General features: G+C 37.0%; 2 protein-coding genes across 2 annotated transcripts; one reads left to right on the top strand and one right to left on the bottom strand.

The window, feature by feature from the left end:
* Positions 1–1,014: 1,014 nt before the first annotated feature.
* LOC110793232 (uncharacterized) lies at positions 1,015–3,779 on the top strand. The gene is made up of 2 exons (XM_021998084.2): positions 1,015–1,385; positions 3,123–3,779. The coding sequence occupies exons 1-2, from the start codon at positions 1,101–1,103 to the stop codon at positions 3,246–3,248; spliced, it is 411 nt and encodes a 136-aa protein (XP_021853776.1). The 5' UTR covers positions 1,015–1,100; the 3' UTR covers positions 3,249–3,779.
* Positions 3,780–3,913: 134 nt separating this feature from the next.
* Positions 3,914–11,563, bottom strand: LOC110793233 (pentatricopeptide repeat-containing protein At4g20740). Its single transcript, XM_021998085.2, has 3 exons — positions 9,316–11,563; positions 4,618–4,750; positions 3,914–4,502 (listed from the first exon to the last, which is right to left on the bottom strand). The coding sequence occupies exon 1, from the start codon at positions 11,519–11,521 to the stop codon at positions 9,329–9,331; it is 2,193 nt and encodes a 730-aa protein (XP_021853777.1). The 5' UTR covers positions 11,522–11,563; the 3' UTR covers positions 3,914–4,502; positions 4,618–4,750; positions 9,316–9,328.
* Positions 11,564–15,397: the final 3,834 nt, after the last annotated feature.

Below are 15,397 nucleotides of genomic sequence, written 5' to 3'. Positions count from 1 at the left end.
GTATTCAAAGTGAGTTTTTGAGAGAAAATTCAGACACATTCTTTGACTATAAGTGCCGAAAATCTTTAGTACCTTAAGGGCGATTCTAGTTGGTCAATCTTAAGGCGGATCCGGACGTGCTGTGGACTATCTACGGAGGGACGACACTTGGAGTCCTAAAGACTTGTTCTTGTTCGGTTCGGGCGCAGCTAGGGAAGGCACGCAACAAAGAGTATGCATCTAAACTATGCTATATGATTATGTGTAAATAATATGTATTCCTGGCTAAATGGTTTTTCCGCATGATTTATGAATTGTCATATGTATCAAAACTCTCTTACCAAAAGAAAATGTTTAGCCTAGAAGTGAGTTAATTTGAGGTGGATTTGGAACACGAATGGGTGATGGAGCGGAGATAAATTTATTTTTTACCCCATGAGAAGGGTATTGGGAGGAGTGGGGGTGTTTTTATAATTGTGGGTGGCGGGGATAAAAATGAGCATTTTAGGCGGTAGGAGTTTGGAGGCCACGCCCCGCCTCAAACTCATATATAACTGAATAACGTAAATGGTTGGAGTAAGTGTTAGGTGGTCGGGTAATGAAGTATAAGGGCAAGTATTAAGTGAGTATTACTATAGAAGTTAAGGTTGGATGATAATAACTTTATGCTTGCCACAAGTCATGAATGGGGATGAAATAGTTTAGTTTAGATGCCCTTTTTTGTTTTTAAAAAATAAATAAATAAGACATCCAGTGAAGCAATAACACATATATCCATCATTAATTTTAATTAGGAGAATACACATATATAAGCTCTATTTTGATAATAATGGTCTATCATAACAATTTAGATTTCATATACATTTATATTTAGATTATAAATCGTGCATCGCACGGGTAGTATACTAGTTTTTATATCTAAAAGAGAGGCGAATCAATGAGTGACATTTGTCATCACCACATTGATTTCCTCTCTTTTAGTATATTATATAAATTTAGATATATAGAAGATTAGTCATTTTATACAGAATGAACAATGCTCGATGCGCACCTTGAGGTATAATCCAATTTACGAGCCATAAGATAGCCAAAGACGAGCATATCACTCTATCCACTCAAAGATGGCAGCTTTGAGTAGTATCACCTCTAATTCTCTCTCTCCTACTCTCTACCCCACACAACAACCACTTCACGTCGCTTTTCCGACTTCTCTCCGCTCATCAGCCGTTCGATTTTCCGGCGAATTAGACCGCCGGCGAATGAGAGGAGTCAGTGTAATCACTCGTGCTGGCCCAACCACTAACCAGTTCATATTCGCTTTTGTATTCCCACTCTCTCTCCTCGCCATTACTGTCGTCACGGCTTTACGAATTGGCGATAGACTTGAGCAGAAGTTTCTCGAAGAGGTATAATTGATTAATTAATTCATTAATACAGTCTTTTTTGCATGATAAGTTGCTGAAATTTTGTTTCCGTGTGGTATTTTATGCGGTGTTGTTTGTTTGATTGGAATTGCGTTTATGGAAATTTATTGGGATTTTGAAAGTTTATGTTTTTATTACAAAATGAAGAAATTGAACATATCCCGAGTGATTTCGGAGGACTTAGAATGATTCCCAATTTGCAAGTTGCAACAACACACTTGGGTTAGCTTACAAGATCATTTTCCCTTTGCAAAATCCTTGTTTTTGTGTGTCTAATTGTGTATAGAGCCACAAGATGAGAAGAGGCAATGATGTAGACGGGATTTTCGGTAGGGTAACGCTCTCGGAGACGTTAGCCAACAAAGCTGGTCAGGTTGTTGTATTGAGTAAAGTATTTGAGTAATGAAAGTCTTATTGTTTAAGATTCTTACTGTGAGGAAAAACTTGTGTTTGAACTGTGGTACAGATTTCAAGAAACATGCCGTTGAACCCTCAATTGAGGGGTGAAAGTTGACATCTTTGATTTCTGTTGCTCAATAATACTATCGGTGTATACTGCAAAGATTGCTTTGGTACAATAGTCATAAAAGAGAATTGATAATCGGAAGAAGAGAGAATCAGAGTGAGGAGTTTTAAAGTTAATCTAGCTTGAATGCGATTTTCATAGAGGCAAGAGTACATAGTTTATCCTTCTACGACTGACAATTTCTAGTTTGTTAATCCGAAATCCAAATAGGTCTCTTGCTATATATCCAAGGTAATTTATTAAAGAAAGTACACCTGAGTGATTAATCTTTCTGAAACTAGAATAAAAAAGCTAGAAAAGGATTCAGTGAGGCTTTGCAAACGAGAGGGTTCTAAGAGTATACACGGCTGGGGCAGAGTGAATTATGAAGTAGTGGCTACTATGATACCTTTTCTATGAATGAAGTTCGGGTAACCTTCATGATATGTCTCTTTAGTGATTAGGTAGAGTTCACAGCAAACTGAGTACTCTCAAGTCTCAGCCTCTCACTGTGTTTAGGGCGGTGTGTTGCGAGATATTTGGATGTAATGATGGGGAGTGACTGGGTTTTTGCTGCGTAAAAAAGATGTGCCACAGGACATTTCTCAACTGAGACCATCTCCCAATTGTTTGCATTGGTTTTTAGTGCTGGATAGACACTGACTGCTGGGTAGTGCTGACTGTGGCTTACTTTGCACAATGATGTTGAATATTGTTCAGTTCTTGCCTGCCACAGACGGAAAAATTGGAAGTTGAGATAGTAATTTGCTTGCATGCCCTCATGCAGCTGCAAGATTGTATCCAGCATTTTCTTTGTGATTTTGTCGTTGCAAGTTCAGAGTCCACGTATTCCCCCTTTATACATTTTACACAGTGGATGTTCCAAACTCCATGCGCTCCTACTGGAGCCTGGAGGTGTCTGCCTGGAATGAACTATGAAGTGTGTTGAAGCAAAAGTATTGGAATTGAGTACATCCACCCTTCCCCCAATTAATGGTAAACCGTATGAATAGGATGATGATTGACGAGGGATAGTTGATGTAATTCTTTCATTTGTTTCATTGATATGTGGTGGTGATCTGCTTCTATGGTTTATTTTGTACATCTGTTTTGTTATTTAGAGTAACAGTCTTTGGATCACATTGGGTTTTTAGTGAGGTACGCATTTGTATTGCTTGCCTTGTTTTTTGTTCCTGATTATGGTGGTGTGACAGCTTGCCATGAATGAAGCGATAAGAGAAGCAGAGGAAGAGAACGATGATGGCACTGAAGTAGTGATCCCAAGAAAAGAAGAACCTGCACTTCCCAGAGCTCGCAATAGGCCAAAGCGTGAAGTTTGAATTCCACGCATTCTATATATGTGAGGTTGCTATCATTTATTTGTAGGGTAGGTCTTGTGTAGGCATCTTCACAATTGTAATGCTCCAATCATTCATGAGATGAACTGAATACACCTCCATTTTGTATAGCTATATTTTGGATAGTGGGATCTATAATGATAAATGCAATAGGCCGGTATCGTAGTAGTGGTGGAATTTGAAAGGGAAGTTAACTTTGTTATGAAAGCAAAGTTGCCAAATGAAGGTTCATTGTCAAAGGATTGAGGGACCATGAGAGTCTGAAGATGCTAGCTGAGCTGAGCGTGTTGAACTGCTGATTACCACTACTTGCTTTCATTGAGAAGTGTAATCTGATATCTGTGTATACTAAGGAGTGTTATAGAAATTCTGTAGATTCTAGCCTTTGTTTCCAAAATTATGGATTGAAGATTTATTGCCCACAAATTTTTATTTAAAGGTGTATTGTATACCGGTAAAAAACTTAACTTAAAATTACTCTGATATGTGTAAAAGTTATTTATTTTTTAGCGAGTATATTTTTCATTTTAATACAAAATTTTCCTTTTAAATTACTAATAATTATTTAACCTTTTAAAAAGTTAATCAAAATCTATTAAAAATTACAAAAAATTAGATAAAAATTAAAAAAAAAAAAAAAAAAAAACTGGATAAAAGTTATCCCGATATATAATAAATTTATTACCACGAAAAATGGGATGTTCTCAAGCTTTCCATTCCTGTACTATGTACTTCAAACATATTTTGAAATTGACTAGACATTTAAAAAATAGAGGAAAACGGATATAAGAAACATCGGCATGGCGATAGAAGTTACAACTTACAACATTACAATTTGAATTGATCTGGAGCCTTGTAGCTCACGATTTTGAACCTACACTTTAGTTACATGGATCTCTCTACCAGGGGAATGAACCTATCCACGAACATCGGCAGCAATTGCTCCCCAAAGGAACATTTATAATTACAAGAGAAGTATAACAAGGAACTTCATCAAGGCTGGATACTCTAACAGCAAGCTGTAGCTGACCAGCCACGGCGCTCATAGCCTCAATCCTTTAGTGAAAACATGCAGATAATTCTTCATTCTGAATCGTGCATACCGTAAATCTTCTGATAAAGATGTGAACGTGCAACTATTTACAGATTAGGATGATGTAATTGGATCTTCTGATAAATCTGTGACTATGAACCTTCTGCACCCCAGATTTAGGTCACATGAAAGTGGAGCACAACCTAAGCAGCAGAATTCAGTCGTGAGGCTCACCTGACTATAATAAAGTGGTTCTTGGGAAAAATAAAAAAGTCACATAGTAGTATGAAACACATAATAAAACAAGATCCTGATCACCTGTCAGACGGCAGCAGTACAATTTACAGCTTCCACCTGAAAATCAGTACTTTGTCTGGCGAAGTTGTTCAATTTGAATCTTGTATCACTTCCAGTTATGCGGCTTCCCTTTGAGGCTATCGTTGAGTGATCCCTGCAAAAGCCATTTAGTTTCTTTACATTAGGTGTTAGAGAAAGATTTGATTTTGCAATTGGACTTAAGGACAACACGAGGAATTTACTATATCAGGAAGAAAGAGAGAGCCAGCTGTACATATTGACAAAAGCACAGCCGATGCTAAATACTACTAATACAGAAACAAGTTCAATCTATATGCTCTTAATCTTGACATACATACAGTTTGGCATGCTTTGTAGTGTTTGAACTTTTGACTTCTAATGCCAATCCTGTGTGTGTTTGTGCATGTGGACATTTACACATAAGCATTTCTGTCTCACTGGCATTATAACTGTCTAAAACAAGAATGTAGTGAATACTATACAGAAATTTGACTTACAGATAGTGGTGGAAGTTCAGGTTATCTTTAATAGACGACAGAACCAATTATATCATATAGGTAGGAAAATTCTAGCTTGTCCTTTTTATTAGGCCATAAACATACATTATCAACAGGGCCACAAATGGAAACCATCCATTTGCAAAACAAGGCAATGAACAGACAAACAGGAAGATCCTCACAGCTGTCAATGACACATGATTCTCTCCTCAGGTAATAAAAGGTGAAGTGCTTGTCACTTGTCAAAATTTCAAGCACACAACAGCTTCCAAACGCTTCAAAATAACTATCTGAAGTGACAAGTACAACACTCTGCCCTGCAATACAATTTGTTATTCTTCCACGTACATCACCAAAATAAAGAATGGTAATGGAATTAATTACCACACTTGAGCAACCAACCATTTTTTTCTATCGATTTCCAGGCTATTGAATTATTCTACAAAATACCCACCCTCGTGAAATCCCCATTTTGTTTACAAGATGCCGAAACAGCCTCTTGAGAACAGTTTGGTAAGGCTAAAAGAGTAATTCAGCAGATACACGCGGAAGGGTACATATATATCATAATATCCCTTCCCCTCTATCTCAAATTCACCTGTTCAGAGGTATTGGGGTAATGGTATGATTTTGTAAAGATTTACACAGGCATTAATGTGCAATGTGACATCCAAAGGTCACACATATTTATACACTTTACAGAGTTTCTCAGACCATGCACAGCAAAATATGTATAAAGGGACAGGAAGAGTTTATATGATACTTATCAAGTAAAGCACAGGAATCAGAAATTGTGCAATTATATTGGAAAGACTTTTTGCTATCAAAGAAAAGGAATTTCAGCACAGCACACATACGAGGAGAAGTATCCTCCTGGTCCCTTATTTTAGTTTTCTCTTATTGTTAATTGAATAATTTCACTTAATTTTTTTTTTTTCATCTAACAACTTTCTTTGACAGAGATGCATTTTGCTAGGTATGCTAGCACCCATTTTCTCCACAAACACCCACATGCCCATATAGAACTGCTAAGTGAAAAGGTGAATATGGTGTTGTAGAGAAGATGATTTCAGAGAGTAAAAAGCATTCAGATATATGACGAGATAGAAGGTCCTCAGTCTAGTATGGTACAAGATGGAGAGTAAGTATTGGAGAGAAAACTTTGCATCATATATGATTTAAGAATATTAATACTGTAAATCTCTATTGAGATTAGCAAAAGTAACGGTTATAGGGTAAACAAATGGAGAGTCCTTGGTGGGATGCCGAACTTTTGGAGAGTGGTGCAAAAGAAAAGCATCTTCTCTCTTTAAATGCTTAGCCTTCTCCAAGTGCTGAATCACCAAAACAAGCATATTTTCTCCCCTCAAGCAGCCGAATATGTTCCACTCTTCTCCAACATCCTTTTTCCTTAATACTTTTACAGAGCACTTCTTCTCCTTAGCCCTTCCAAACCCCACACACCCAAGCTCGAAAAAGCAATCAAATGTATGGAAAAATGGTTAACCCTGGCCTCCACTTTTGGAGTATATCTTCTCTGTTGATCCTACTCGAACGGAAATTCTCACCTTAAGAGGAACTTTAGCCTTCTAGATGAAGTTTGCAAGAAGAAAAACTGGGAACGGGGGTTTATTCAGGAAAATAAGAAAGGATTTGAAGGGAAAAATCGCTATAAAACCTCTTAACCATTCTCTAGAGCCCACCCTATCCTGTAACAGTAGAGTCAACAGATGACATTGAAATGAGTCCCTTACCTCTCTTCCAAGTCACATCCCACACGGTTTAAACACCCCGGAAAAATAATCCTGACACTTTAGGCATATAATGATTTGGAAGATAATAGAAAACCACAAGATGGGGCCTTGACTCATTTGACTTTCCTCCTCTTTGTCAATAAATCAAACTTTCAAGTATTCAACTAAAAAGGGGCAAGTTATAATATATTGAAACCTTAGTTATTTATCTTTTGAATTATACTTTTATGATTAAATTGCTAATATACGATTTAGATATTCATACTTTTATACAAATTGCAAATAGTTATTTAGCATAATTTATTGTTAAAAATTATGTAGAGAAAGATATAGCCAGAGGAAGGCTGCTAACGCAGTCCACGCAGATAGCAACATAGCATTGGGTATTGGGGTGGGGATTGAGAGGTAACAAGTTAGGAACTCGATAGGGAAAGAGCGAGAGAGAGAGAGGCATGTACCTAAGGACTTTAGGAGCCAATCAAGTTATTCATTTATTAATATCCTTGACTTGGAATTTACAGGTTTAGAGAGGGATACAATGATATACTCCCTCCATGTTTAATTAAAATATACACTTTCTACAATCGGCCATATTTAATTAAAAGATACACTTTCCTTTTTTGGCATGTCATGGTCCCCACTTCCAATTATATTAATATTTCTCTTCTTATAGTCTCCACACTTACTCATATCATTTTTTACTACATTAAATAATTCACCCACTATCCCACTTTCATCTTATTTTAATAAATTCAACTCATTATCTTAAAACTGCGTGCTAGTCCAAGTGTATCTTTTAATTAAATACGGAGGGAGTAAACAAAGAGGTCATCGCATGCTAGGATGATGAAGTGAGCACACCAAGGGACCCCTTGCTGGGTCCACTCTTCTCAGCAGCAATTCAATTAAATAACCCATATTTCAATTTCTTTAAGGTCAAGTTTGGAACTTCCATGAAGTCATTAATGTTTTTAATAAATATATTTCAAAAATTAGTGAAGAACTATTAGTCATGACTCATGAGTCATGACTTCTGTAGGCCCTTGGACCGAACACTAGTTACTACTATCCGTACAGGCTAGCTGAGGGGATCCAACCTTTAGGAGTGGAGTAACAGGCCGGAATGGATTATGCAGTGTTTGAGCACTGTTTCCTATTCTACTTGTTGGTTGCAGCAGTTGTGGTCTCTTGACATGAGAAAGAAGTTGATCCTAACCCAAATAGCATAGATTTATCCTGCCTCTTTTCATAAACTAAATCCTTCCAATGGTGGAAAAATTGGAAGAAAAATGCAGCCAAGTCCTTCCTTCCTTCCCCTTCCCTTCCTTCTCCTGAGTTCCCTCCCCTCTACTCCCGTTATTGCTCTCAATGTATAAAAAAGCGCAAGCGCAAGGCGTGCGCCTCATCGAAGTGAAGAAGACTTTTTTAAAATTAAAGGTTTCTTTTCTATTATCCATATATATCTAACTTGCGTCCCTATTACTCTTTGTTTTAACAAAAATAAAGCATAGGAAACAAATATATTATAAACATCGTCAGCTGTTGTCTTATTCTTTTCTTCTTTTTCCTTTTCTTTGGACTCTTGGCTCACTTCCTATTGTTAAGGATTAATAGGGTGTGATTCAAAACACAGTAACATAAAAAAGTAAAAAATAAATAAAAAAGATTACAACATAAAATTAAAGCAGAAAAAATAATTTCAATGAAGTGCAGAAAAGCACGCTATGTGTTTCGATGAGCTTCTTCCAAAACGTTTCGCCTAGGACTAATTAGGCGCTTAAGCGCGCTTTTTCATACACTGATCGTTCCCTGAGAATGATTCATGTTAACGGCTCCCTCCCCTGCCCCAACCCTTAAAAATGCATCAGAAATGAACTTTTGACCTTTTCATCCCACTAATTCGTTTTTGAGTAAAAGAGATGAAACACAACATTTCCGAAGGATGTCCACCTTGATATTATCTAGATGCTGAATGTTCTATTTCATGTAAAAGAAATGCCAAGGGAGGAATGGTATACATATCATCCCCACCCACCAAAATGAAATGTATTAATGCACTGAGTGTGCCAAAACATAGTTCTCCTAAGTGGTGCACGGATAATACATTTCCAGACAACCCGATAACTTAATGCCACAATAGCACATGTTGCAGCACTCCATGAAGATTTACTAGCTTTGAGTATATTAGGCATTAAAAGATTAATAAACATGCAATTTGACTTCAGAAAATTTCCTTTTATATAAGAACAATATGGCTTTCCCATTTTCTCCCCAGTATATGCAAAATAACACTACTGACCACATTGATTTCATCAGTGAAACTACAAAGAAAATCCATCATTCCTGGTCCCTAGAGTACAGATTATTGGGATCTGATTGAAAAATAAAAAATAAAAAAAGACAAAAAAGACAAAATACACTGTTAAACAGATGATGGAAAACATTACCTAGGTTTGCTCTTTAAGCTGGCAGCAACGTTGATCCTTTTGATTTCAGTTTGGATTCTAGTCCAAAGAACTTCAATCCTGACAGCACCAGTTCGGCTGTTTTCTTTTTCATGTGTTCAATAAGCATGTCATCATATAAAATCATATTGGCCTCGGATAGATATTTTTGCTCCTTCATACTAGAAAATACCTTCCTAGCCTCCTCTATTGTTCCATGCTTGCACATTCCAGAGATAACAGCACAGTATATAATTTCATTAGGTATGAATTCTTGTTCTAACATCTCGTTAACTACTTCAATGACCTTGTCAGCATCATTTGCTTTGCAAGCATGTAGAATATTTAGAGTGTATTTGAACTCCATAGGTCCATTGCTGACATTAGCCAAGCAGTCCTGGACTAGTGAAATTGCTGCATCAATCTCTCCTATTTTGCAAAGCCCGTTCACCAGAGAGCAATAGGCTGCAATGGAAGGCATGGAGCCCATCTCTTTTATTTTATTATACCAAAGACATGCCTCTCTGGCATCCTCAAGATCAACAAGACACATAATTGCTTGACTATAAGTAGTTGAATCGGGTGCAAAGTTAGAATCCTTCATTTCGTCGAAGAGGGACAATGCTTCCTTTGTTTGTCTACTCTTGTACATAGCTTCCAGAAGAATATTGTATATTGAAACACTACAGTAGCCTTTGTTTTTTAAATATTTGAACACTTCTAAAGTGCAAGGCAATCTCTCTTCCCTTTCAACCATCTGAGAGAAGAATTCAGAAAGACCTTCAATAACTGGTGATCCTAATTTCTGCATCTGCACAAGCAAATTGCAGAAATCATCCATTTCTTTTGATTCTGCATAAGACACCAACATTGGATTCACAGTTGTGAAATCTGGTTGCAGACACTCATTAACTGTTACTTGGAAAAGCTTATGAGCCTTGTCAAGCTGTTTTAAATTACACAAGCCCTGTATCAAGGAATTATAGATCGACAAATCCGCCCTATATCCAGAATCAATCATATCCTTTAAAAGATCAAGGGCTGAACCAACCTTGCCATCAGCCACAAAACCTTCCACCAGTGCACCATAAATAGCTCTATCAATCAAGTCTCCTTTTTTCTTCATACCCTTAAATAACTCATAGGCTTTATCCACCCGACTCCCTTTACACAATGCTGAAATCAAAGTCGTATAAGCCATAGCATCAGGCACAACTTTATCCCTTTCCATTTCATCCCAAACCTTCAAGCACCCATCCAAATTCATCTCTCCCACTAATATATGAATCATAGCCGTGTATGCAAAAACATCTGGCTTTAACAAACTCCTCATTCGTACCAAAAGCTCCAACATCTCGTCTATCCTCCCACCCCTACATAAACCCTTAATCAATATCATATACGTTACAGTCTCTTCCACCAACCCATCCTTCTTAAAGTCATCATAAACTGTCATTGCCAAGTCTAAATGACCCGTCTTAACTAACGCATCCATTATCCTATTATACAAAAACACTCGAGGTTTCACCTCGAATTTCTTCATTTTCTCATACACATAATACACCCTAAGACCCCTATTATTATCAGCATGCATTCTAATCAAAATCTCAAACTGTTTCTCACTAGGTGGCCTCCCCTGCATATGCATTAGCTCAGGTATTTGATCAGCAGCTCTAAACCTATTCAACCTATTCAAACAATAAGCAAATGCATTATAAGAAAGATAAGTGTGTTGATACCCCTTTTGATTACCAGCCCAATGGAAGAACTTGGAACAAACGGTGGGGTCATCATGGACCTTAAGGACCTCGGCAACCAGGTTCGGCTTCACCCGGCGAAGCTTCGAGAGGTCGGCGATCACTTGTGAGCCCCACCTCTGATGTTTCCTGAAAGAATCACAAATGTAGCGGGCAATTGGGGAGAGTTTCTGGGCAATGTGGAAGAAATTCTCAGATGGGGTTTTGGGGTGGAAGGGCTTTGGGGCATTTGGGGAATCTGGGTCCCAATTTTGGAGGGTAAAATTTGAGGGATTTTGAGATTGAGGGTGGTTGTTGTTGGAATTGGGGAAATTGGGATTGTTAGGGTTTAAGGTCTGGCGATTGGAGAAGAGACCACCATAGACGGTGGGTCTGTTCTGAGAGGGCTTTCTTTTGCCATAGTAGAAGTAGAATTTGCTGGGGTTGGCGGGTGGTGGAGGTTGTGGTGCCATTTTTATTTTTGGTTTGGTTTGATGTAACTAATTTGTTGTTATACCTTCAAGTCTCCATCATTGTTTACATACTTCATAAAAGTTGTTAATTCCTCTTCTAAGGGCATTGTAGGTCTTGTGTAATTGTGTTGGAATAAAAAAAAAAAAGGAGATTTAAATTTATATACATATATTTCAGGTCGAATTCAACTAAACGGGTATTTTGAGTTTAATTGAAATTTGGATAGAAAAAGGTTGAGGTCATTAGAAACGGAGGTTTGATTGATAATGTGTATAATGTGGGTCATCTTCTTCCTCCTCGCCTGTTTGAGCCGTATAATGATGGAAATTGAGAAGAAAATAAGGAATAATGAAGGATAATGTCAAGAGTAGAAAGAAGAAAATAAACAAACAAGTTTTGAATTATTATTTTTGTGAATGAAAAACTCGAATATTACAACTATGTCGAATATACCTTAAAGTACTTTTGTAGCTGTGTTCTGAAAACTCCTAGAATTAAAAGCTTTTTGAAAACTGAGAAATTCTGTGAAGGTCGTCGACCAATGACGACTTCAAAACCTTAGATAAATTTGGACCGTTAGATTATGCTGATTAAATCCTAGGCATCCTTATAAATAACTTATAATTAAGGCACGTTTGTTCACAAGAAATAGGGAGTAATTAATTTTTTTATACCCTTTAATTATTATAAATTGTATACTATACCCCTCCTTAACTATTTATTTAATTTAACTATAATAAGCCAGCTCCTGAGGGCATTTTTGTAACTTAACTTTTCGTGTCCCAGACGAAATTACCAAAATACCCTTGAATTCGTTGATGCTGCTCGCTGAGCCCCCCATCTCTTGCACTCTTTTCTCTCTCCTCGCATTTCAGAGGCGATTTGTGTCCTCTCTCACGTTTCTCTCTAATCGCGTCCCCATCGTCGTCGTTTCTAGGGTTGCATTTCGTCGCCGAATCGCAGCGTTTAGGTAGTTTTTTGCGTTTTTTTTCTCTCTCTGTCTTTAGCTGAATTGGTTTTCAAGGTTTTGTATTTTCCGATAATCGGAACCCACTATTCACCAAAGTCGTCCGATAATTGGGTGTTTTTGTTGGTTCTTTTTGGTAGTTTGTTTGATTTTGATGGAGTTTGTATTGTATTGAATGGAGGAATCTCAGTAATTTGGGTTGATTTGGATCATGATTGTCGGATTAAATATCTCTCTCTCTCCTCCGCACTCAGCCGTAGGGCTGATAAAAAACCCTAATTTACACCAAGTTTTTAACCTAAATTTTGTCCCTTAAGTATTTATTTGCTTAATTTTTATGCAAATTAATGTGTTTTCGATCTCTTGAAGCTTAATTTCTTCTTTAATGGCGGTTTTTCGGCAATAATTTGACGAAGATCGAGTATGATGCAGCAACCAAGGTCGCAGCCTTCGCAGCAGTTGTTCTCTCAAGCATTTTCGTCACAACAGAACCGAGTTGAGGTGATCCTCGCTGACAATCAGGTTGTTTTCTCTCTCCTTTTGATTTTCCTTGCTTGATTGCTCATATTATCGGGTGAAATGTGACTTAGAAATTGATTGAAATTCTGGAAATTTTTAAAATTGTTTTATTATTCATTTCAAATTTGTGGTGGTTGATCTTCCTGTAATTAATTGCAAACACAGCTCCGGGCTTAAGGCCTTGAGATTATAATTCCTTAATTGCAATTTCTACCTGTAAAACAAATCGAGAATAATAACGAAATACTTGATTGGTTTTGGTGAATTTTCAATTTTCATTTTGGATTGAATTTAATTATCAAGAGGGAAATTCAATCTCTATTTATTTAAAAAATGGATGTTGAATTGAATTTGCAGGATAACAAGCAGTTGGTGTTTGGGGATGTCTATGGAGCTGTTTTGCTTCCTAAACAGGCGGAGCTTGAAAAATCCCGGAATATGGACCTTAAATTCCAAGTTCCTGATGTTGGCAAAGTGTTTCAGGTATAATTCGTAAGTTCAAGTGGAATGGTTTTGTTAGCTTTCAAATGTGTGTGATATATAAATATATTATATTGGACTTTCAGACTAAGATTTTAGCTTCTGTGGTTTTCTGTGGAGAGTTGCATTTTCGATTAATTTGTGTGAATTTATTGTTTCTTTTGTGGTTAAATTGATGTGTGTATTTGACTGAAATGCTGCTCTAATGTGGCTCAGGATTTTATTGGAACCAGAGAGGTAGGGGGAGGAGACGGACGGTTAGCACGCCGGTGGTACAGTCGAGCTACGATTGCATGAATTTGTTTGATTTTGGTTGTGCCCTATATACCAGGTATTGCTTCGATTCCCCCACACGTGAACTGTATTTTCTTTTACCTAACTATGAGTATTTTTTAATGTTCTTCATGAAACATAGCGTATGGTAGGTTGTTAGATTTGGATTCTGGGCTGTTGTAGTTTTAATTGAATTTGATTTCTTTAATGTGGGATTGTTTGTTGTTAATGTGGTGATATCTTGATTTTGAATAGTTGGGTGTAAAATGGAATCTGCATTTCGAAGCCAGGGATTGACTTTTGTATTGATTGGTTTATTTGGGGTATTATATTAAACATCAATTAGTTAATACTTAAGTCTAAATTGTCAGATTATTTAGACAATTTAAACAAACAACACAACATGAAGAACAACTAGCTGCTGAACACTGCAAACACAACAACCAGACTGGCTGCACTGACTGACTAGAAAAGCACAGCTGCTGCCAACTGAAACCCACCAGAACTGCATCAGAAAGACCCTGCAGAAGCTGCTCAGAAGCAAAGGCCATTAGACCAAGTTGCTGCCACCTCACTACAGACAACAGAGATTGCTGCTGTGTCGAGTGCCCAGCTTCCCTCAGGTAATTCCTGTTCAATTTCCCAATTTCAATTTTGAGATTTATAAGAGAAGCAAAAAAACACACTAGATTAATTATAATTTGCTTTGTTCTAATTAGAGTGCAAAAAGTGGTGGTGAATGGAGTCAGCCCAAGCGAAAAATCAAGCATTGAGAGACGCGGGAGTTGTTGTTCCTGACTCTTATGAAGCATTCGATATTTGTCTCTACCGTTCTACAGTTAATCACAAAACCCTCACCCCTAATGAAAATACCATTCAACCGGTCAACCCTTCCTCCCGTTTCTCTCTCCTTCGATCTTCTTCAAATTCTGCGTTTTCTCTCTCCTTCCTCAGATCCTTTACTTCGATCTTCTTCGCAATTATTCTCAAGTATATTGATTTTTTTGCCAATATTTTCAGGGATGTTGCTTTTTTTGCCATACGCAATAATGTGCTCGGTCCGTTTGGTATGTATTTTGGTTTTGGTTTTGACTTGATTTGATTTGATTTGATTTGTTGTGTATTGATTTTTTTTATGAAGATGATGGTTCATCAGTTATCAAATAGCACAAACTACAAAGTTTTACAAAGCTCAATTGGTTTACGTTTTACAAATCATAAATATCTAAAACTCTGTGATATGGCTTTCGTTTGGGTCTTCCTCCTTTCTCCACTGAACTAACTCAATCAATTTGTAGTTTTGATGATATGGATTTGTGATTTATATTTCAGATTGATTTATTTTTTTATTTTTATGGCTTTGTTTTTGGATTTAATGAGTAGTTTTGAGAATTTGAGCCTCGATATTTTTGTTATACTTGCTCTGTATTTTGGGATTGGTTTTTTTCATTTGTTTTGGTTATTGATTAATGTGGGGTGATAGAATCAATTTGTAGTTTTGATGATCTGACTGGGAGGAATTGGGTTTTCTTTTCTTTCCTTCTTAGTTGTCCTGGACGTCTCTCTCCATTTTTTTCCTTATTTTTTTCTTTTCTTCTTTTTTTTGATGATGATGATCAAGATGAAGGAGTGGGAG

The sequence above is a fragment of the Spinacia oleracea genome, chromosome 1 (genome assembly GCF_020520425.1).
Source record: "Spinacia oleracea cultivar Varoflay chromosome 1, BTI_SOV_V1, whole genome shotgun sequence".
Lineage (NCBI taxonomy): Eukaryota > Viridiplantae > Streptophyta > Magnoliopsida > Caryophyllales > Amaranthaceae > Spinacia > Spinacia oleracea.
Note: the sequence above shows the minus strand (reverse complement) of the source record. Positions and strands in the feature narration are given on the sequence as shown.

Excerpts from the sequence above, each read along its gene's own strand:
- LOC110793232 (XM_021998084.2), top strand. The coding sequence starts at position 1,101 with ATGGCAGCTTTGAGTAGTATCACCTCTAATTCTCTCTCTCCTACTCTC. Across the intron at positions 1,386-3,122 it reads AGCAGAAGTTTCTCGAAGAG|CTTGCCATGAATGAAGCGAT; the intron begins GTATAATTGATT and ends GTGGTGTGACAG.
- LOC110793233 (XM_021998085.2), bottom strand. The coding sequence starts at position 11,521 with ATGGCACCACAACCTCCACCACCCGCCAACCCCAGCAAATTCTACTTC.